The following is a 22,921-nucleotide window of genomic DNA, read 5'->3' as shown; positions in this document are numbered from 1 at the left end:
ATAAAATTCAACAGTATACCCATCTCCACCTGGAGCGGATCCAACTCTAAGAAACTTCAATGCTGTTTCTATTTCTTTTAAAGATATAGGATCTTCTAAACTTCCTTTTATATGATCCGGAATATTAGGTCCAAGTAAGGAATTTAAGAATGTTAATCCTTCTTGTTCTTTATTTTTATAAGAATTAGAAGTGTATAATTCTTTATAAAAATCAAGAAATTGTGTTATAATATCTTTTGTGCTGGTATGTGTGTTACCTTGTATATCTTTTATTGCAATAATCTTAGATTTTCTTTTCTTTGCTTTAAGAAAATTTGCTAATAATTTTCCCGCTTTATTTGAATTGCCATAATATTGTACTTGTTTATTGAAAATGTCTTTACAATTTTCAAGTGATTTAGAGAACAATCACAGCAGCAGAGCAGTATTTCAATGACCAGACATCAAGGTATTTTTGGGGTTACAGAAACTTCAGACATGCTGTGCCAAGGATATTGAATTTAGGTTGTAAATATGTGAAATAACTTGTAAGTTTCATGGTTCTATATCATTCCCTTCTTGTTTGGGCTGAGAACATTTTAGCCCCCCCCCCCTTGTAATCCGCATTTGGAGTACTGCGTCCAATATTGGTCGCCTACCTTAAAAAGGATATGGTGATACTCGAGAGGGTTCAGAGGAGAGCGACACATCTGATAAAAGGTATGGAAAACCTTTCATACGCTGAGAGATTGGAGAAACTGGGGCTTTTTTCCCTGGAGAATAGGAGATTTACAGGGGATATGATAGATCATGAAGGGCATAGAAAAAGTGGAGAAGGACAGATTCTTCCAACTTACAACAAATAAAAGAACAAGAGGGCATTCGGAAAGTTAAAAGGGGACAGATTCAAAACAAATGCTAGGAAGTTTTTCTTCAACCCAATGTGTGGTGGACACCTGGAATGCGCTTCCAGTGGGCGTGATACGACAAAGTATGGTATTGGGGTTCAAGAAAGGATTGGACAATTTTCTGTTGGAAAGGGGATAGAGGGGTATAGATAGAGGCTTACTGCACAGGTCCTGGACCTGTTGGGCCGCTGAGTAAGCGGACTGCTGGGCACAATGGACCTCAGGTCTGACCCAGCGGAGGCACATCTTACGTTCTTATACAGTATAAGGTGGTTATGATGTGATGTTCACTGGTGTCCCCTATGCTGTTTCGTAAAACTCCTGACTAACAGACATCACAATGGCTATTTTTTGTTTGAAAATGGCCATACACAAAAACATCTAAAATGGGGTTATTTATGAACCAACAAGATCAAGAAGACACAAGAAAGAAAAAAAATTCTCTCCTACTTAGACCAGTAGTTATTCAAATAGCTCTCTTCACCTTAAAATATCCATGGAAGTATATAATTAAGTGGAAGTCTGTTAAATATACTATATTTTCTTTGAACCTGGTCAGCTTTCTGCATTCCTGATTAGTAAACAAGAAAGACTCAAGTTCCCATTAGAGAAGCTTCAAGTGATTCACAGTAGTAGTTGCTGGAGAATCCTGTGCTACTAGTCTTCCCACTGCATTATAATAGATTTTTTTCCTTCCTGCATTGCTGTGGACCTGAAAAGATAATTGCTGTATAATCGTTTACAAGGTAATATAATCAGAAAGAAAAACCAAAACTAAAGTATGATGTATACTAATGGGAATATTACTCAGGACCAACTGTAGCAATATCCGTTTGTCTACAAGCTGTATTGCAAAAGGATTACCGGTAATTTGATTGCAAGTATTTCACACTGCAAAGCTGAACTATAAAATGAAGAGTCTGTAAAACTGAAGGAGAGTTATTTTGATTTTGTATTTGATATACTATGTACATTTTACATGCTACATTACAGTGGGGAAAGTGCTTTTTAATCTTTAGAAAAACAAAGATCAAGCTTTAGTCTCTGAATCCAGATTGTAAAAATCGTACAGATTAACTAGTATAAAGACAGCTTCCCCACTCCATCTCCTGATGCAGGACCAGTAAATTATAAATGTGTATCACAGTTTGATAGCATTTCATATTTAAATAAAATCACAGTATGAATAATTGTCTGGAACTAGAAACTTTGAAAAGACAACTTATACTAACACCATAACCAAAAGACAAGTAAGACTGTATAAGAAAAAAAAAATCACTGTAAATAAAACTGGGATTTAAAAATTTTTAAAAAGCCGAACAACTTTCAGTATACATTCATGACAATTTGAAATTTGCCAATTTCACAAACTTCAGGAAGGTTAAGTGCCTAGAAAATACTTAGCTTGTCTTTTCTTAAAACCTTGGATGCAACTAAAATGTTAGTTTCTAGTATCAGACGTCACAGAGGACAGACACAGCTCCGACAATCTCAAGTTCTTTAGGATTCCGTGGATTTTAAATATGTTCGGGAATTAAATATACACACTGTCATTTTACCCTAAGAGTTCATATATTATATACTTTTTTCCATGGTCTCCTGGTCTTCCTGGCACCAGGATGTGTAATGTAGAGTAGCATTACATGAAATACAAGTAATCAACCTGAGTCTGTAATTAAGCAGCATTTGAGATGTTCTAATCCAGGGCATTATTTTTAATGGAATATTTACATTATTTTACAACAGCTACCAGTTGTAAAAAGTTTTCATCCATTTGGATTAAGTTAAGGGTAAGTTTTAAAAAAGGGTCAAATTAAAATAGACATCCTTAAAAAAACAAACAAACAAACAAAAAAAAACCCAACCAAAATAAAACTCCCATGGTAAAATCCTATACAGTATCCTGAAGAAAAGCACCAGACTGAACTGTTAATCATCCTAGAGACCAAGTTTAAGCTGTGTAGGTGGTCTTCAGTTTAGATCGCTGAAGCTGAAAGAGATAATGAGAAAACCAAATTAGTCTTTGCATAAAAAGGACATGCTAGTAAAAGCTTCAAAAGCTAGTAAAAGCTTTGCTTATCTAAATAACACTATTACAACTTAACATATTCTAGCAAATAGCGGTAAAGTTGTTCGGTCCTACATACTTTTACAGCTGCATTTCAAATGCAATCTACTCGATGTGTATGTTCTATTATGTTTGACACCACAAGTCATTTCTGTTTTAGCAGCTGTATTTTTTTCTGCTTTATTCCTTGTAAAGTCTTTGGCGCACTCTGAGGTCTCATTGAGGAGGAGCGAGGGGTTGTATAGCAAGGACTGCAGGAGGCACAGAAACAAGCAACCTAGTCCAGAATCATTGCTACTCATGAATAGCACAACTTTATTATACCTGACACTGGTCACTTCCAGTCATCCCTACTCAATGCAATGGCTATTGCACTAGGCTGCCTACCATTTTCTTGAACTAGTACCTGCAGCAGTTGTTTTGTTTATTAAACCATCATTACTCCTCACCCACCCTCTCCTACTGCAAGGTTCAATACGTTTATCTAAGTCTGACATTATTGCCCGTTTTCAGCATGATTAATCAGCTTATTTTGTGAGACATAAGCACAATATAACATCTGAACTGCTACTTCAAGAAGTTTCAGACTACCTAGGAGTAAAGAAGTTCAAACTTAACCGTGTAAAAAAGGAAACGTTGAAGCTTGGTTTGACTACCCCATTAGTGGAATCCTTAAAATTAGATCAGGAGTATAGGAGTAACCCTAGTTTTGATTTGGAATCTCATATCCAGAAGATGGCAATGAACATCCTGCCTGCGTCTACACCTAATCCACCAACTACGACTGTACTGCATACATCTAGTGACGATTAAAAAAAACCCCAGACCACTGCAATACTCCTATCAGCAAAAACAACTATACAAATTGCAAATGATTCAAAACACTAGAAAATCGCAGAGTGTGTTGCACCCTTGGTTCAGGATCTTGACTGACCTATGAACCTCAAACTGTGCTGTAAAGATAGTTTGTAGATTATATTCCAGTAAAAATGTGATCATTCCCATCCATACCTTCTACTTAGGTTGTATTAATTGGGTATTGCTGCATGATTCAATGGTGGGTTTGGTCTGGTCATCTCCCCTTAAAAGTTTACCATATTAGCATTATGTTATGTTCTCATGACTGAAAAAACAATGAGCAATTTTAAAGTGATACAACAATATAGACAGTGAAATAAACTAAGCATCCAGGGTTGGTCTGTGTTTCCTCAAACCTCTCTCATACTTTTTAAGTGGTATACAAGGAGTTTTACTTATTAAACCAGCCCTGGATTTCAATTTTATTACCTGTATTTCTGTCCCCCATGTAGTGAAATTGAGCTGCTATCTCATTCCAAGCCTGACCAGACCATCCTTGACTCACTCATGTACTATTAAGTACCAATAAAACCATGCTTGCTGCTAGAAATGATATCCAATTACCTCTCATTTTTCCCCCAACTTTTATTTATTCGTCTATGAAACAGATCAAAAGAACAACATGCACAGTATATTCTCCATACCTCCTCTTTCATCCCAATCCAGCACCAAAATCAAACAAAAACTGCTACCGAGTCAGTGTTATCATAGTTAAGACCTCTAAGTTTTATGAAATGTTTGCATACAACCACTTTTCATTGCTGTAAGTTTCATCATAAAACAACATATTGGAGACGAGAGAGTAGGCATGATGTAAAGAAGAAAAAAAAAAAAAAGAGTATAGCCCCTATCACTAAGGTGGGTCTTCTTCCATACATCTAATAAACCCCTTTGAGACAAAATGTGTGCTCATTTTTGTTTTTCATTATCAGCATAATTCACAACAGGTGCTGAATTATCCAAAGTCAAATGTTTTAAAAGGAGCTCAGTAAGTTTATCATAAAAAGCACTCCAATTAGAATGGGGGGGAGGGGAATAAAGATTTAGGCCCTCTTTTACAAAGCCACGTTAGGCCTTTTTTTATTGCCGGCTGCGGCGTATTAGCTCCGATGCTCATAGGAATTTTTTGAGCGTTGAAGCGAATACTGCCGCAGCGATAAAAAAGACTAACGGCTTCATAAAGGGGGGGCCTTAATAAAGGTATATGTAAATTGTTTAAATGTTGCCACCATTGAGAAATAATGTCTCTCTGCATCCCTGATCACTTTCTGGACTTGCCATTCAAGATATTGAGACAATAAAATACCGACCCCATTGATCTTTTCTCTGAGATTGTCTGTTAGAGGCTAAATATACTCTAGAATAGTGTTTATAAGACACAATAAATATTCATATTATGATATCAAATAGGTTTCTTGTATAAAACATACATCAGCCTCTGACCTTCTCTAACCAATAGGCATCTCCTAGTTGGGGCATTTAAGCCCATCACATTAAGCGATAACAAAATTCTCTCATCATCCAAATATACTATCAGCAGACTCTAAATATAGAAATTTCTAGTATATCTAACACAGTTGGACCAGGAAGAAACATTACCCCCTCCCCCAATACAACATAACCAAAAAGCAGGATAATCAATAGCATCCATACTGAATAGAGGAATTAACAGCCAAACAAATAAGGCTCAAAGAGCTGCATGAAATCTAAAAAAACCCCCAGTCATAATGAAAGAGACAATACTTATAAACCAGGTTTCAACCAGTTCAGTTAAAACCCAACAGAGAATTGTAATTAATGCATACCACAGCAAGTTACAAAATAAAGTCACTAGGTCAGCGAAAACATCAATTTTCTTTGCAGAGGGGAACACAGAAATAAATCAAGGGCTCCTTTTACGAAGCCGCGTTAAGTGGCTTTAGCGCGCGCGACAATCACGCGCTACACCCCCATGCTAGCCAAAAAACTACCGCCTGCTCAAGAGGAGGCAGTAGCGGCTAGAGTGTCCGGCGGTTTAGCGCACGTTAAACCGCTAACGTTGCTTCGTAAAAGGAGCCCCAAGTATTGCCTTTAGTGGTCAGATGCATAGCTGAAGCGCAAGCCCCTTCTTTCCATTCACAACTCTCAATAACAAATGTACAGAAGCAGAAAATTCATCCTGGTCTTCTAGAATCCGCTGGACTTCACCTGGTGCCTTGACATGATGCAATTTGCTATAATAATTTTAAAAAAGGGCAAATTGATGTAGTCACTTATCGGTGGCATAGTAAGGAGGGATGGTCCATCCCAGGCGTCGTCATCCCTCCTTCTCTCCATTCCCCTCGCTGTGCATGCGCCTTCACTTTTCCCTCTACTGTACCTCTAGCTTTCAACATGCTGCTCGCGCTAGTGTCAGCTCTCCCTTTGATGTCACTTCCGGGTCCTGCACCTAGGAAGTGATATAAGAGGGAGAGCTGTCACAGGCAGCAAGTTGGTGGTGATGCTTGTGCCGGGAAAGGAAAGACGGAAAGAATAGAAGCATACGGCAGGGGGGGGGAGGAGGGGCAGAGAAGAGGGCAGGGAAGGGGCGCCACTGCCCCGGGCAACTCTCATTCTCGCTACGTCACTGCCACTTAATATTTTTATTCCCGAAGTTGTAAAGTGATTGGCTTCAAATTGCTATGGCATTTTAGCATAGCTGCTGCAAAATCCATCTCAACCATATAAGCATTGCACACTAGGTGAACCATTGTTCTTGCTTCGGTCAGAATCACTTCCTTAATCTTATAGTTAGAAAAACAAGCAATATCCTCTTTTGCCATTGGTTCTGGGCCACTCCAGGACCTGATCTGCCCTTTCAATGTTAATATCTTCTTGGGATGTTGGAGATCCGGACTCGGATAAAATAAAACCAGACCATTTTTTTAACCATTCACAATTACCCAGGTTCCCCTGAAATCTTAGATTCTTTCTATGACTTCAATTTTTCAAACCATCTAGTTTTTTAACTTAAGTACTCTGTGCTGTCGTCATGATTTGCAGTTTCTTATCAAACGTTGTCAAAGCTGTATTATGTTCCTCTAGGCCTGATTCAAACTCTTCATTCTGGTTTCCCAGATATTTCTCCACGGAGATCTGTCACCAGTGCCGAAAGTTCAGCTCACATCGCACCCAAGTCAATTTTAATATCACGCATCCAGTTTCGTATATCAGCAATAGGGTCCAAAGATTCCAAGATGTGCTACCCCTCAATGGACTCAAGACTGCTCCAACTCTTAAGGGCACACCTTGTTCAGTTCCTGTAAGTGCCATCTTTGCAATCAGGTCAGAAGACACTCTCGAAGGAAGAAGAGCAAACTCTTTCAGAATAATCTATTGCTGCAGAGTGCCACTCATCACAAGTAAAGTATAAGGTTTGGTCTACCTGATAAATCAAATTTCCACCGATATTGCTTTCAATCACAAAATATTAGCATAGTGAAGCTGAGCCATTATGGAGCTCTGCTCCTAAGCAGCCATCACGGACACCGACGTCACTTCCTCAAATTATCCATCTTAAATTCAATCCGGAGCGACACTTCACATAGGAGTGCACTTAAAGAGCAAGACGCACTCTCTGCGGCTTTGCAGCAGTCTCTTTCAGTACTTCTCAACCCATCCTTGGGGCACACCCAGTCAGTTAGGTTCTCAGGATACCCACAAGAACATGCGTGAGATAAATCTGCATACAAAAGAGGTAGTGCATGCAAATCTTTCATACATACTCACTGTGGAAATCCTGATCATCAAAGTGGCTGGTGTGCCCTGAGGATTGGCTGGATAACCACTCATACGTTTATTATATCTATAATACTATTAGATGTATCCAGTACATTTTGCGAACTAGGAGAAGACACAGAAGGATGTTCTTATCACCTTATAATGCCTCTGGTCCTTTCGTGTCAACTACACTGTCAGTAAATTCCTTCCTCTGCTTTCAACAGCATCATCAGGTTCACTGTGCCATCTATTCCGTATTTTCGGGCTGCAGTCCCTGTTCTCCTTCCTCAGCCTATCCTCATGCTCCTAGAGAGGTAAAATGTCTTGTTGATTTTAAAGCACTTTCTACATGTTCATCTACACTTAATTCATCCCATGTTCAATCTAAAATGTGCCTACTCAATTATAGGTCTGTCTGTTCAAAAATGATGATACCTCCGATTTGACCTTTTTTTAACATTTGAATGAAATTCAACTAGAGATGGCAATGTTTACTAGGATGTTCAGTTTTTTTCTAATCAGGGTGGGGGATGACTATTTATTCACCAACTCTGCAGAGGTTATTGATGTTTTGTCTGATCTCCTCACTTATAATAATAACAGTTTATATACCGCAATACCGTTAATTTCTATGCGGTTTACAATAGATTAAGCGAGGTACAAATTGATTGAATTTAAGAGGGGGGGGAAGAGGAGAGTTAATAGGACCAGAAATGCGTTGTTGAGGAGAAAGAGATTAATAGGACAGAGGAATCATTATGGAGGAGAAAGAAGATGAGTGGGTCAGTTGTCTAGATACTTTAGGAACAGTTGAGTTTTTAGACGTTTTCTGAATTCCTCATCTTGACTCTGTAGTAGCTTGGCTGGAGATTAAATGATTGAAACTAAACTCCAAGATCATAGTCACATGGGTGACTCAAAGGTCTCTCCATTTGTCATTACTATGCTTGGCTTTGCAATTAATCTGGTACATTCCTTTAAATATTTAGGAGTTACCACAGAGTAGCAGATTTCTTTTATGACTCAAGTGTCTATTTTTGTTAAGGCTGGCTTCTGTGCTCTCAGACAATTCCACTCCCTACACTATTTAGATGATGCAGCCCTACAGACTTCGATCAATACTTTAACTATGCATCTCAATTACTGCAATATTGTGTATGCAAGAATGAACCTTGCTGACATAAAACATCTCCATAATAGGGCCATTAGGATACTATATTATACATGTAAATTTGTTTTATTTTGTATCAAGACTCGACACGATCGTGTTTCAGCCCCCAAATGGGCCTGCCTCAGGAGTCTGAAAACTGAATGAGGGTATGTGTCAGAAATCAATATTACAGAGCACGAAAAAGTGGCTCTTAAAGCCAACATGGCAGTCCTTAATAAAAGCTTGGCCGCAATCTTTATGAACAAACTTTCTCTCTTTCAGTGAAAGCATCTGTTATAAATGCACCTAGAGTCGAGAAATAGTGCATTTTTCTTTATGGTATTTTTTCTCTGAAAACTACTGCCCCTCTCTTTTTGCTCTTATACAAATACAGAAAAATTCAGGAAGGGTCTAATTCATACTTTTTCAATGAGCTATAGGTGCACATGGGGTCCAGTAAGGCAGGCCAGCTATGTCTATACTTTCTTCCAGGGTGGATAAAAATTAAAAAAAATTTTAATATCAGATTTTTAAAATTTAAATTGGATTTTTTAAATAAAATGCTTTTCTGAGGAAAAATCTTATCTAAAGATAGTTTTCTATTTAAGATACATTATAGTCCAAAAGTTATTTATCATTAAATAAGAATTAGTTTTTAATTATATAGAATGAAGCTGCATATTCATACAATGTTTAAATTTTTGGTAAGTCTTGATGGGTAGAGTAATGTTCACAATGATCTTATTGTGCTTGTATAACAGAAGATACAATTGATTGATACTTCAGAAAATGCACATACAGCAGAATACTTACAGAAGTAGCAACAAAAGCTATAATAAAATGTGAACACCAATTTAAATGTCTAGGACATAATTTAGTCACAGACAATGCTGCAAATGTATCCAAGATGAGAAGAAATTTAGAAGAGCATGAAGAGAATACAAAGCTAATAACATATGGTTGCAGAACATTTGCTGCACCTCCTAGCCAAAGATATTTTAGAAAATGCTCTACTGATTGGATGTTTTAATTCTTATCCCTATGTTGTGTGTAAAACGAGACTCCATGGGATCCTTTTACAAAGCCATGGTAGCGAATCTCTTATTTATGCATTGGTCACTTCTAAATTAGATTACTATAATAGTGTCTATACTGGGCTTCCAGCAGTAGTAATTTAAAAATTATAAGCTGTGTAAAATACTGCCATTAGAGTTCTTACTAATGCACATAGATGTGATCATATTACTCCTCTATTCAAAGAATATCATTGACTTACAATTAAATTTACACTGATCCATAAAGCTTTAATTTTAGCATTTAAGGCTATACATTCAGGCCAACCTTGCTATTTAACAAAACTTTTGGTCCCATATCACCCAGTTCGGAATTCGAGATCATCTAATGCTCATCAATTGACAATGCCTTCAGTGCATTTAGTTCAGTTAAGCAAAAAAGGCAGAATTACGAGTAGAACAAGTCCCGTTCTTATGGAAATCTCTTCCATTTGAAATTTGTTCTGAAACATCCTATTCTAAATTTAGAGTTCTTTTAAAAACCCATCTTTTTAATTTAGCATTTCATTAGATTTCTTAAGATTCTGTTTTTGCAGCCACTACTAAAATAAACTTAAAAAAACCCAAACCAAACATTAAATCCTGCCTTACTTTCTGCCAAAACTATACTTATATATCAATTAGAGACAAGTTACTTACTTGTAGTGAGATTTTTCTGAGAGGATCACTTTTCTCAATTACCTGGAAAAGAAGAAAATGATTTGGTTATCTTCATCCCTTTTTTAAGCAAGTTTGTCTTAACTGCAGTTCTTACAAGTATCAATTGCTATTTGTACATGTACCAAATTAGACACTTGTTCTATTCTTGTAAAAAAATACAAAATAATTGAAAGATAGTACATCACTGAACTTCATCTCATTTTCTAAATGGAGCCATCCTATGATTCAGTCAGTCATAAATGGTTATCAGGAAGTACTATCAAAACACGACTACTAAAAAGTCTCTCCAGTTAATCACGTCAAAGGTTGAGAAGTGGTGCTATCAGCATATCTACTGCTGTCCATAGGCTGACAGCAACACTAGTTTAAATATATTTCTAGTAAGCTCAAATAATTTCAAGGTAATGGAACAGAATTTCCATACCCTCTTTTTAAAATTTAAATTCTACACATTCAGGGCCAACTAATAAAACAATTTGCCATAGCAAATTTTGACATTTCCTATCTTGTCTTTAAATGATCCTTCCGCTACAAGCCGATTCTTGCTGACATTCTACAGATAGCTCCTCGAATGCTAGAGTCCATCAAATGGCACCAAAAGGGGCCTGTGAGGTCATTTAAGAGTCATCTTCAGACATTTCCCTTGAATGTAATACTTCGTTAAATCACAACTAGAACTAGAAAAAGCAGTTAGAGAAGCATTAAATACCAAGCAAGTCTTGCTCTTTTTAGGCTCCCAGAAGATACTTAGATGGACTTTACGCTTCCCTAGGTGCCCAGTTCCTTCTGCCTAGGCCCTTCATAAGAATTAACTTCTCTGGAAGTGGAGATGGCAATGGCCCGAATATAAGCAAAGGCCCCCATTTTGAGGCCATTCTTTTGGCCCAAAAATCTCAGCTTATATTCGAGTATATACGGTATTTTGTAATTCTGAGCTGTAATTCCTCAACATAATGTGAATTTCTCAACTTATAAATAGTCTTGGACCTAGTTAGATGGAACCCCCCCCACATGCCATCCTGCCTGTCTGCCTTCCATTGAACCCCCAACCCCTCCTCCGATACCAGCCTGCCTCCCATTCCCCTTCCACTGAACCCCCCTCCCTGATGCCAGTCTGCCTGCCTGCCTCCCATCCACCTGAGCAGCATGTTTCCATGGAACCCCCACCAATGCCATCCTGCCTTCAATTGAACCGCCCACCCCTCCTCCGATGCCAGCCTGCCTGCCTCCCATTCCCCTTCCACTGAACCCCCCTCCCCGATGCCAGTCTGCCTGCCTGCCTCCCATCCACCTGAGCAGCATGTTTCCATGGAACCCCGATGCCATCCTGCCTTCCATTGAACCGCCCACCCCTCCTCCGATGCCAGCCTGCCTGCCTCCCATTCCCCTTCCACTGAACCCCCCCATGCCTGCCTCCCATCCCCCTGAGCAGTATGTTTTCATGGAACCCCCCCCCCCATGCCATCCTGCCTGTCTACTTTCCATTGAACCCCCCACCCCCCCCTCCGATGCCAGCTTGCCTGCCTCCCATCCACCTGAGCAGCATGTTTCCATGGAACCCCCCCGATGCCATCCTGCCTTCCATTGAATCCCCCACCCCTCCTCCGATGCCAGCCTCCCATTCCCCTTCCACTGAACCCCCCCATGCCTGCCTCCCATCCCCCTGAGCAGCATGTTTTCATGGAACCCCCCCATGCCATCCTGCCTGTCTACTTTCCATTGAACCCCCCACCCCCCCTCCGATGCCAGCTTGCCTGCCTCCCATCCACCTGAGCAGCATGTTTCCATGGAACCCCCCCCCCGATGCCATCCTGCCTTCCATTGAATCCCCCACCCCTCCTCCGATGCCTGCCTGCCTGCCTCCCATCCCCCTGAGCAGCATGTTTTTAACCCTGCCCCTGCGTCGACCCTAGGAACACCACTAACATGCCGTGACTCCCCCTTCCCCCGACTTTAGGCACACCACGAACACGCCGCGACTTCCCCCCCCCCCCGACGACCCTACCCGGCACAACTGAAACCCCCGTTGACCCTCCCACCGCTACAAGGCTGACAAACCCGGCAGGAGCAGCAGCGTCCCAGGCACACTGAACGCTGCTTCGGGTCTTCTACTGGCCTAATTTCCTCTGCTGCGTCCCTGAGGAAATTAGGCCAGAAGAAGACCCGAAGCAGCGTTCAGTGTGCCTGGGACGCTGCTGCTCCTGCCGGGTTTGTCAGCCTTATAGCGGTGGGAGGGTCAACGGGGGTTTCAGTTGTGCCGGTTAGGGTCATCAGGGGTGTGTGTGTGTGTGTGTGTGAGTCGCGGCGTGTTAGTGGTGTAACCTAGGGTCAGCGGTGGGAGGGGGAAGTCACAGCTGTTACCTGGCCGAAAACACGACCGCTGTCTTTCTGCCTCTGCCGGCGGGGACCGCCGGGGCCTGGGTGCGGCAGAGAAAGGGTGTCTTACTCTTGCCTGGCCGGGGCTGAATCCCGGGCCTGCTCGCCTTCCCCTAAATCCGGCCCCTCACTCCGCACCATCTAGCGCATGCGCACTCGTGCCACCGCGATAGATCAGGGAACACGCGGCGCGAGTGCGCATGCGCGCTTAACATTTTATTATTATAGATGTCATATTTCACCTCTGATGCAACTGTTAGCTTAAACATGGCTAATAGTTTTATTATATTTGTTGTATTAATTACATTTATATTTAATACAGTTTTGTATTTATTTTATGATTACATTTAGGTATCTTTTCTTGTTTTGTCTCAGTTCTTAAACATGCTGTCAAAATATTATACGCTGGTCTCAGCGTGGCTGCACTTTTCAAGGCTGTATTGTTTGTTCCCCTGATGAGCCAAACATTGGTGAAACAAGGTCGCTTGTTGGGAAGATTGGAGAAGACGTTGACAGCGTTGGAGCTCAAGTCGTTTTTTGTCAGCTTCCTTGAGCGTGCCTCCGGGTGACTTTGCCCTTTTCTTAACCTGAGCTATTCTGTGAGGGAGTTTTTATGCCAGTGAAAGTTATCAAAAGCAGTTTTGATTTGTACCTTTTGGTTCTATATTGCTACATTAGTCTGAGGCTTTTTCTCCCTCTTTTTGTGTGCATGTTGGTGCCACGATCACACAACATTTTGACTCATTATTTGAACATACTATATGTTGTGTGTCCTCGTATAATATGCTACTATGGACCCTACCTTGAATTCCTAGAAAAAAATTAAGCAACCTACAAATAATAAGGTCTACTTTGTATTTTTGTTTAAAACAAGAACAAACATGATTCACAACATCAGGAAAGGAAGACAGAAGAGTCCAAAATTTGAGACCATTTATTTTTGCCTCTTGCCATCATAAACAATAAAAGGAGATTACCCCAATGTATCGACAGATTTGTTACTTTTGTCCCAACAGTTCAACCTGTGAAGCTTCCAATATCTGAGCCAAAGATCCCTAGGCCAAAATCCTGCAGCATTTCAGGACCTAGAATCCTCTTCTTTCAAGGCATTCCCAAGCCTCTGAAAAATATTTTCTTTGATGTGCCTCATTTTCTTGAGGGCAGCACATTCTCACACACTGAATAAGTTGTGGAAAGACGCCCCCAGGATGCTTCTCTCAACTTTTTGCTATTCTGGTTTCTTGGAAGCATCCTCTATAATAAAACCCTTACCCGCGCATGCGCTGCTGAAACAGCGTGATGTCTGCTTCCCTGCCGAATTTGATTTGAGGCACATGGGGCGGCTTGCAGTGCATGGGGCAGGAGGCAGAAGAAGGAGAGTGCGACTGTTTAGTTCGGTGGTTTCCGCATGAGCAGTAGAGCGCGCGGCAGTTTCCACATCAGTAGATGCCTGCGGCGGTTTAAACATTGCCTTTCTTCCACAACGCTGCGACCCTGAAACCACTGCAGACCACCACAAAAATCGGGTAAAAGGTAAAAGGAAGGGAGAAGGGCTACTGCTGGACAGGGGGAGCAGGGAAGGGGTGCTGCTGGACTGGGGGGAGGTAAGGGCTAAGCTGGACAGGGAGAGCAGGGAAGGGGTGCTGCTGGACTGGGGGGAGGTAAAAGGGAGAAGGGCTAAGCTGGACAGGGGGAGCAGGGAAGAGGTGCTACAGGACACGGAGGAGGTTAAAGGAAGGAAGAAGGGCTACCGCTGGACAGGGGGGAGGTAAATGGAAGGCAGAAGGGCTACCACTGGACAGGGGGGAGGTAAATGGAAGGGAGAAGGGCTAATGCTGGACATGGGGAGCAGGGAAGGGGTGCTGCTGGACACGGGGGAGGTAAAAGGAAGGGAGAAGGGCTACTGCTGGACAGGCAGAGCAGGCAAGGGGTGGTGGTGGACAGCCAAGGAAAGACAGAGACAGACAGAAAGAAAGACAGACAGACACATACATCTATTCTAGCACCCGTTAATGTAACAGGCTTAAAGACTAGTAGATAAATATAATGGATAACTGTCCATCATCATAATGCTCCTGAAACATTTCATCCTTATTTAGAGTAGTTTGGTTCACCATGTTCTGGTCCCAGACAGAGGGCAGTTTCCACTTGCAGGAGCATGGCTAGAGGTCAATCCCCAACCTATGTTAAAAACTGCTACTAGATCTAAAGGACAAACTATTTTTGAAGGAAATATTCAAAAGCACATGCGCTTGGCACCATACATTTTCTTTCAAAAATTAGGGTCACTATAAATTTTATTCTGGATGCATAATTTATTATATGTCCAAAAAAAAGGGGCAGGGAACTCTGAGGGGCAATGCCAGATGGACATATAATCTATGCATGTTAAGTGGTAACATTCAGTCACAACATGTATGAATTATAGGTCCAGCAATGCCAGAAAAAAGGTGGATATAAGCTAAAACATCTAAATTTGGATTTTCTAGGAGTTATCTTACTGGGACAGAACGAAGATCCATCAAGCCAAGTATCCTGTTTCTAACAGCGGCCAACCCAGGTCACAAGTACCTGGCAAGATCCCAGGGAGTAAAACAGATTTTATGCTGTTTATCCTAGGAATAAGAAAAGAACTAGCTGCTATGATAAATGTATTACTAAGTTCACTTTTCACAACAAATAAAAAATGGTCTATCCTATCAAAAGTCACATACTTACTTATTATGTCACAGCCCTGGACTATGCGATAGCAGTTCTCCTTGCCCTCTAATTGGATGCATTTTGTTTTCGGACACAAGTCACCACCTTGCTTCTCATATTCCCTGAATTCTTGACACACAGAATCATTTCTCAGTTGACAATCTCCTGCACTTTCCAAAGTCTTAATGTTCTTATCATTCTCAGAGCTAGGAGCCTCTTTTACAAACTGGTCAGAAAGTTCACTACTGTCCTCATATCTCTTCATTGGTTTCTTCTTTTTCTTTTTCTTCTTTTTGTGTCTGTGTATGTCAGTATCTGAGCAGGGAGCAGACATGTCAGAATCCTCAAGCCTGAAGAGAACACAAACATATGAACAATTTCAAACACTAAAAACACTCAGTCCAAGCGATTCAGTTAGGTGGAACCCAAGTCAATTCCCTTAAAATTCAGATTCATAACTAAACTGTTTATATATCAATATTTAACACACATATAGACCCAGTGTGCTGGCTGCCTGGCACACCTGCTTTCTCCATCCTGATTCATGCTTGAAAAGTTATTTTGGGAATCTCTGGCCTTGGGGAAATCCCCTCACACCGCCCTTGCCTTAGAATTACCGTATTTTCACGCATATAACGCGCGCGTTATACGCGTTTTTACCTACCGCGCATACCCCTCGCGCGTTATACGCGTGAGCGCGGTATACAAAATTTTTTTTACATAGTTCCCACCCCGCCCGACGCCCGATTCACCCCCCCCCCCAGCAGGACCGCTCGCACCCCCACCCCGAACGACCGCTCGCACGCGCTCCCACCCGCACCCGCACCCACGATCGGAGCAAGAGGGAGCCCAAGCCCTCTTGCCCGGCCGACTCCCCAACTCCCCGACAATATCGGGCCAGGAGGGAGCCCAAACCCTCCTGGCCACGGCGACCCCCTACCCCCACCCCGCACTACATTATGGGCAGGAGGGATCCCAGGCCCTCCTGCCCTCGACGCAAACCCCCCTCCCTCCAACGACCGCCCCCCCCAAGAACCTCCGACCGCCCCCCCAGCCGACCCGCGACCCCCCTGGCCGACCCCCACGACACCCCCACCCCCCTTCCCCGTACCTTTGGTAGTTGGCCAGACAGACGGGAGCCAAACCCGCCTGTCCGGCAGGCAGCCAACGACGGAATGAGGCCGGATTGGCCCATCCGTCCCAAAGCTCCGCCTACTGGTGGGGCCTAAGGCCCTGGAGCCTTAGGTCCCACCTGGGGGCACGGCCTGAGGCACATGGGCCCAACCCGGGGTGGCCAGAGGAGAGTCGGGGCGGGCGAAAGGACAGTCGGGCTGCATGCGCGGTATACCCGTGAGCGCGGTATACAAAAGTTTTTGTACATAAAATTGTGGTTTCTGCGCGCTATACCCGTGTGCGCGTTTTACATGGGTGCGCGTTATCTGCGTGAAAATACGGTACTGCTGGGCTTCTCTTTTTTAAGCAACTTCATTGCTACTCTGGTACAAACCTAATACTGCTTGTATCTTTTTTTTTTTTTTCCTCCCTCAACTGCAAAAGCCAAAAGAGGAACTTTCTGCTTATAGCTGTATATTGAGCAGCACTTATGCGCTTAGCACCAAACCTGCATGGACATTTCTGCTAGCTAATTTAGACAGTATATAGATACGATGGTAGGTAAAAGTCATATGGCCCATCCAGTGTGCACATCCCTATCATCTGCTATCTCCAAGATTCTACATGCCTGTCCCATGTCCTCTTAAATTCAGAAGCTGTCATTTCAAACACCTCTACATCCTTTCTGTAAAAAGAACATAAGAATAGTCATACTGGGTTAGACCAATGGTCCATCTAGCCCAGTATCCCGTTTCCACAGAGGCCAATCTAGGTCACAAGTACCAGGCAAAAACCCAAATAGTAGCAACATTCCATGCTACCAATTCCCAGGTCAAGCAGTGGGTTTCCCTATCTCTGTCTCAATAGCAGACTATGGACTTTTCCTCCAGCAACTTGTCCAAATCTTTTTTTTTTAAACCCAGCTATGCTGACCACTGTTACCAGATCCTCTGGCAACAAGTTCCAGAGCTTAACTATTCTTTGAATTATAAAAGATTTCCTCCCATTTGTTTTAAAAGGTATTTCCACGTAACTTCATTGAATGTCCCCTAGTCTTCGTTATTTTTTGAAAGCATATAAAATCGATTCACTTTTACCTGTTCTACACCACTTAGAATTTGTAGATCTCAATCATATCTCCTCTCAGACAGCTCTTTTACAAGATGAAGAGCCTTAACCTCTTTAGCCTTTCCTCATATGCGTTCCATCCCATTTATCATTTTGCTTGCTCTTTGAACCTTTTCCAACAAACGCTAGGAAGTTCTTTTTCACCCAGAGGGTGGTGGATACATGGAACGCCGTTCCGGAGGCTATGGTAGGCAGGAGCACGTTACAGGGCTTCAAAGAAGGTTTGGATAGGTTCCTAGAGGACAAAGGGATTGAGGGGTACAGATAGGAGTAGTGGTAGGTTATAGAAATAGTCAGGGACCACTGCTCAGGCAATAGGCCTGATGGACCGCCGTGGGAGCGAACTGCTGGGCGAGATGGACCTCTGGTCTGCCTCAGCGGAGGCAACTTCTTATGTTCTCTATATCTTTTTTGAGATACAGCAACCAAAATTGAACACAAGATTCAAGGTGAGGTCACAGCATAGAGTGATACAGAGGCATTATAATATTCTTTGTCTAAATTTACCATCCCTTTCCTAATAATTCCTAGCATCCTGTTTGCTTATTTGGCTGCTGCCACACATTGAGCAGAAGGTTTCAGCATAGATTTTTTTTCTCTTTTTACTTAACAAATTATTACAAGTTACAACATTTGTTCAAGCAATTCAGTGCCTAATTTCATTACAATTCTTATAATTTGGAGTTTCAAAACAGGAAATAAATGCCAATGAAATACAGGCTCTTCCTCAGACCACAAAAATAATTGGGGGAGGAGCTAGAAAACTATGGGAGATTCATAATAAACAACAATTCAAGAAATTAACTAAGACAGATTAACCTCTGTCTATTCTATCTAATTCACTTCATGTAGCACCAACATTTAACTTATTCAGATCTAAAAAGGACCTCAGATTTGCGGGCTTGAAAAACACATCTCTCATGCCTAAATATTTAATCACGCATTTACATGGATATGCCAGCAAAAAAGTAGCTCCTAATTTTGTTTCCTCTCTCATAACCAAAAATTCTCTCCGTCTCGTCTGTGTTAATTTTGTCACATCAGGATATAACCAAATTTTCTGACCATAATAAAAACCTGCATTTAAAAAATATATCCTCATAATAGAACTCAAGTCTTGCTCAAAAACAAAGTTAATAAGTGTAGCCCGATCTTTAACTTGACAAAGAGTCCTCTAAATAGCAGAAATATCCTGTAGATTTTTCGCTGACTACATATTTATTTTTATTTATTTATTTTATATACCACTAATATCCTAAGTGGTTTTACATTATCATATTTCCCTATCTGTCCAGGTAGGCTCAAACTCTAATATACCTGGGGTAATGGGGGGATTAAGTGACTTGCCCTGGGTCACAAGGAGCAGCAAGGGATTTGAACCCAAAACCTCAGGGTGCTAAGGCTGTAGCACTAACCACTGTGCCACACACTCCCTACATATGATCCATAGTCCCGTCATGAATTACTAGTTGGTCTCCTGTTTCAATCGTTTTATCTTTAGTAGTAGGCAAATAGCAAGTCTTGTTTATAGGCATTATACTACCCTTCAAGTTTTCATGAAGATATTTTTTAAAGATTTCTACAGGAGACATACCTAAAGTTTTTGGACAATTTAAGATTCAATCATCTGTTGAAATTCTCTATTTGTTCAATTTTTCGTGAAGTAAATTTCTGATCTTTTATCACTGTAGAAACTGTCTCTTTGAGAGTATTAGCCTGTCAGAATTTTTTCCATACAGTCTAGGCGAACTCTGTCTAGATTTAATGTAAAAGCATCAACTTTAGAATCCAGTACCTCCAAATCTTGAGCAGACTTCCCAACCATCACATCAAGCTTCCTTATAGCCATAAGGAGTGTCCCCAAAGTTACTGCAGGTCACAACGCTGAATTTCCAGATCTGTCGATATTTCCTTCACCCTGCAACTCTTCAAGGATGAAGCCCTGCCTAGGATTGGCTCTGGGGTCTCCTCTCCTGATCTCCTGGGACTAGAGTCTGGGCTTTGCGCTTCAGCTAGACAGGGTGGTACATTTGATGCTGGAGGCGAGGAGATTTCTTGTTCTTTGGAGTTAAATGCTCGCTTAACTCCAACACAGAACTCAGCCTCCGAATATCTGACTGAGGATTGGCGGTGGCTTGTCTATCCAGAAGCTGTGGAATAGTCTGCTGAATTGGGGAAAACGATAAAGCTGGCATCGTGGTTCTCACAAGCTCCTTCATTTTTAAGTGTGGCATTAAATACTTCAAAAAAGGAAACTTAGACAAAATATCAGCAAGGTAAGCCACACGTAAAGGGAATATTTAGTGGAGTGAAAAGAATGCCATCAGGGTCTGTCAGCCATCTTGACTCCTACCCCTTCAGGTCAGATCTTTTTCTTGGGTGCTGACCCCTAAGGTGGACCTTAGCATCTGGTAACTATGATTTGGATTATTCTTCCCAATGTGCATTACTTTGCATTTGTCCACTTTAAATTTCATCTGCCATTTGGATGCCCAGTCTTCCAATTTCCTAGTCTTCCTGCAATTTTTTTACATTCCTCATGTGTTTTAACAACTTTGAATAGTTTTGTGTCATCTGTAAATTAAATCATCTCAATTGTTGCTCTAATTTGTAGATCATTTACAAATACAGTATGTTAAAAAAACAAACAAACCAATAACCCAGCTCCTAGTACAGATCCCTGTGGCACTCTACTATTGCCTAGCCGCCATTGGTATCAGGGATGAGGTGCTGAACTGGTTCCGTGGCTTCCTTATATCCCGCACTTATCAGGAACATTTTAATTATGAGCTTTCAAACACCTGCAGCAATCCATCCGGTGTGCCACAAGGGTCTCCACTATCTCCATTGCTCTTCAACGTCTATATGTCCTCACTGGGCACGCAGCTAACCCAGCTGGGAAATCACCACCATTAAGATACTAGGTGTAACTTTGGATTCAATGCCTAACCATGAAAGACCAGGTAGACTCCTTAATCAGAAAGGGATTCTTTACTCTCTGGAAACTCAGATCCATTAAAGCTTATTTTGATACATTGGCATTCAGAACCCTAGTCCAACCCTCATACTAAGTCTACTTGACTACTGTAACATCGCTTATTTAGCAATTTCCCAAAAGAATATGCAACGTTTACAATTGATGCAAAATGCAGCAGTCAGATTGATCTTTGGGCTGAGGAAGTTTGACCACGTGACATCCTACTACCGGCAGCTGCACTGGCTGCCAATGGCGGCGCGCGTAAAGTTTAAATTTGCCTGCTTCTGCTTTAAAGCACTACACGGACTTGCCCCTAAATACATAACTGACCTTTTCTTCTTCTCAGCCAACAGACACAAGAGAAGCTCACATTCCAATTTCGTTTCCCCCCCCAGTTTGAGGTTGCAAACTGAAAAAACACCATGAACACCTTCTCTCGCACCAAGCAGCATCATGGGGTAAAGACCTAGAACAATTGCTTTCGCTCACTACTTATGGGGAATTTAGGAAACGTCTAAAAACACACTTGTTCCTAAAGCATTTAGACAACTGATCCTCTCTTCTCTCTCCCCTCTATAGCGATTAACTTGTCCTTTTGATCTCTCTCTCTCCTCAACAATGAATTTCCTGTCCTATTAATTCTCTTTCTTCCTCCCCTCTTAAAGTCAATTCAATTTGTTACCTTTGCTTAATCTTCTGTAAACCGCATAGAACTTCACGGTATTGTGGTATATAAGCTGTTATTATTATTATTATTGACCCTCCTCCATTGAGAAAAATGATCATTTAAACTTACCTTCTGTTTTCTGTCTAATAACCAATTCCTAATCTTCAACTGAACATTGCCTTCTATCCCAAGACACTTTAATTTTCTCAAGAGTCTCTCATAAGGAACTTTGTCAAAAGTTTCAGAAAAATCTAGATACACTATGTCAAGTGGATCACTTTTATTCACATCTTCAAAGAAATGAAGCCAGTTGGGGAGGCTGAAACTATGCTGACTCTGTTCCATTAAACCATGTTTGTCTAAATGTTTTGTAATTTTATTCTTTATAACAATTTTCACTATCTTGCCCAGAACTAAAGTTAGGCTTATTGGTCTGTAATTTCCTAGATCACCCCTGGAACCCTTTTTAAAAATCAGCATTACATTGGCCACCCTCCAGGTACTACAGATGATTTTAGCAATAGGTTATAGATTACTAATAGCAGATCGGCAATTTCCCAAGTTCTTTCAGTACCCTGGGGTATACAGTATACCATCCAGACCAGGTGATTTATCACTCTTTTACTTGTCAATTTGACTCAGTATACTGTCTTCCAGGTTTACCTAGATTTTTTTTTCATTTCTTCAGTAAAGACCAAAGCAAAGAATTCATTTATTCTCTCTGCTATGGTTTTGTTCTCCCTCAGTGCCCCATTTGCTCCTTGATGATCCAATGGTCCCATGTATTCCCTTAATTTTGAGAGTCAATCCCCCTTCAACTTCATCTTTACACCCTCATTCCAGAGCTCCCTTTCAGTTGCAAAAGACAAACTGCCTGTGCATTTGTGCCACAGAGATATTTAAACGTTTCAATCATATCACCTCTCTCGTCTTTCTTCCAAAGTATACATATGGAAGTCTATAAATGCTTTTATGATGAAGACCACTGACCCTTTTAGTAATCACCCTCCGGACTGACTATGTACTGGTTATATCTTTCTGAAGGTATGATCTCCAGAACTGCACTGAGTACTCTAAATGCAGTGTCATCAGAAACTTATACAGTAACACTATTGCCTTCTTTTTCCTGCTGACCATCTTTCTGGCTTTGGCTGTCACCCTTCCTGTTTGGCCACCTTAAGATTGTAATGATCACCACCAAGTCTTGTTCTTCTTAACAACAGCTCCTATCCAAGTTGGGTGACTTTCTAAGGGTTTTAGTTCACTCCAAATAGAAGGTCAAAAATCTCTTACAGTATGATTTAACTTTTGTAGGTGTGAAGCTTGGGGAAAAAATGTTGGTAGGACAACTGTCCCATTAAAAATCAGATTTCTTGCTATGAGGGGAATTAGAGGATATGTATACAGAAAACATTCCCTTCAGATCAAATAGGAAAGCACCTAGGGGTTAGTTTGCCATGTGTCCCATCCTTGCAGCAGAACTGAGATACCCTTCCAATTCTAAAAGATGATGAAAAGATCTATCA

At 41.4% G+C, this 22,921-nt stretch overlaps 1 protein-coding gene across 8 annotated transcripts in view; it reads right to left on the bottom strand.

Annotated features, from left to right (window-relative positions):
- Positions 1-1,821: 1,821 nt before the first annotated feature.
- The window catches only part of USP42 (ubiquitin specific peptidase 42), a 142,370-nt gene continuing 121,270 nt past the window's right edge, over positions 1,822-22,921 (bottom strand). For 7 of the 8 annotated variants that reach the window (XM_033962763.1, XM_033962765.1, XM_033962764.1 and 4 more), the window contains 3 exons: positions 15,529-15,860; positions 10,414-10,455; positions 1,822-2,877 (listed from right to left, as the gene is read on the bottom strand). In XM_033962763.1, the coding sequence (XP_033818654.1) occupies positions 10,448-10,455; positions 15,529-15,860 (340 nt within the window). In that variant the 3' untranslated portion in view covers positions 1,822-2,877; positions 10,414-10,447. Of the gene's footprint in view, positions 2,878-7,707; positions 7,858-10,413; positions 10,456-15,528; positions 15,861-22,921 lie in introns of all 8 variants that reach the window. The other variant, XR_004541045.1, reaches the window with a different exon arrangement.

Source organism: Geotrypetes seraphini, chromosome 11 (genome assembly GCF_902459505.1).
Source record: "Geotrypetes seraphini chromosome 11, aGeoSer1.1, whole genome shotgun sequence".
Lineage (NCBI taxonomy): Eukaryota > Metazoa > Chordata > Amphibia > Gymnophiona > Dermophiidae > Geotrypetes > Geotrypetes seraphini.
The sequence above is the reverse complement of the archived record's forward strand: the minus strand, read 5'-3'. Positions and strand labels throughout refer to the sequence as shown.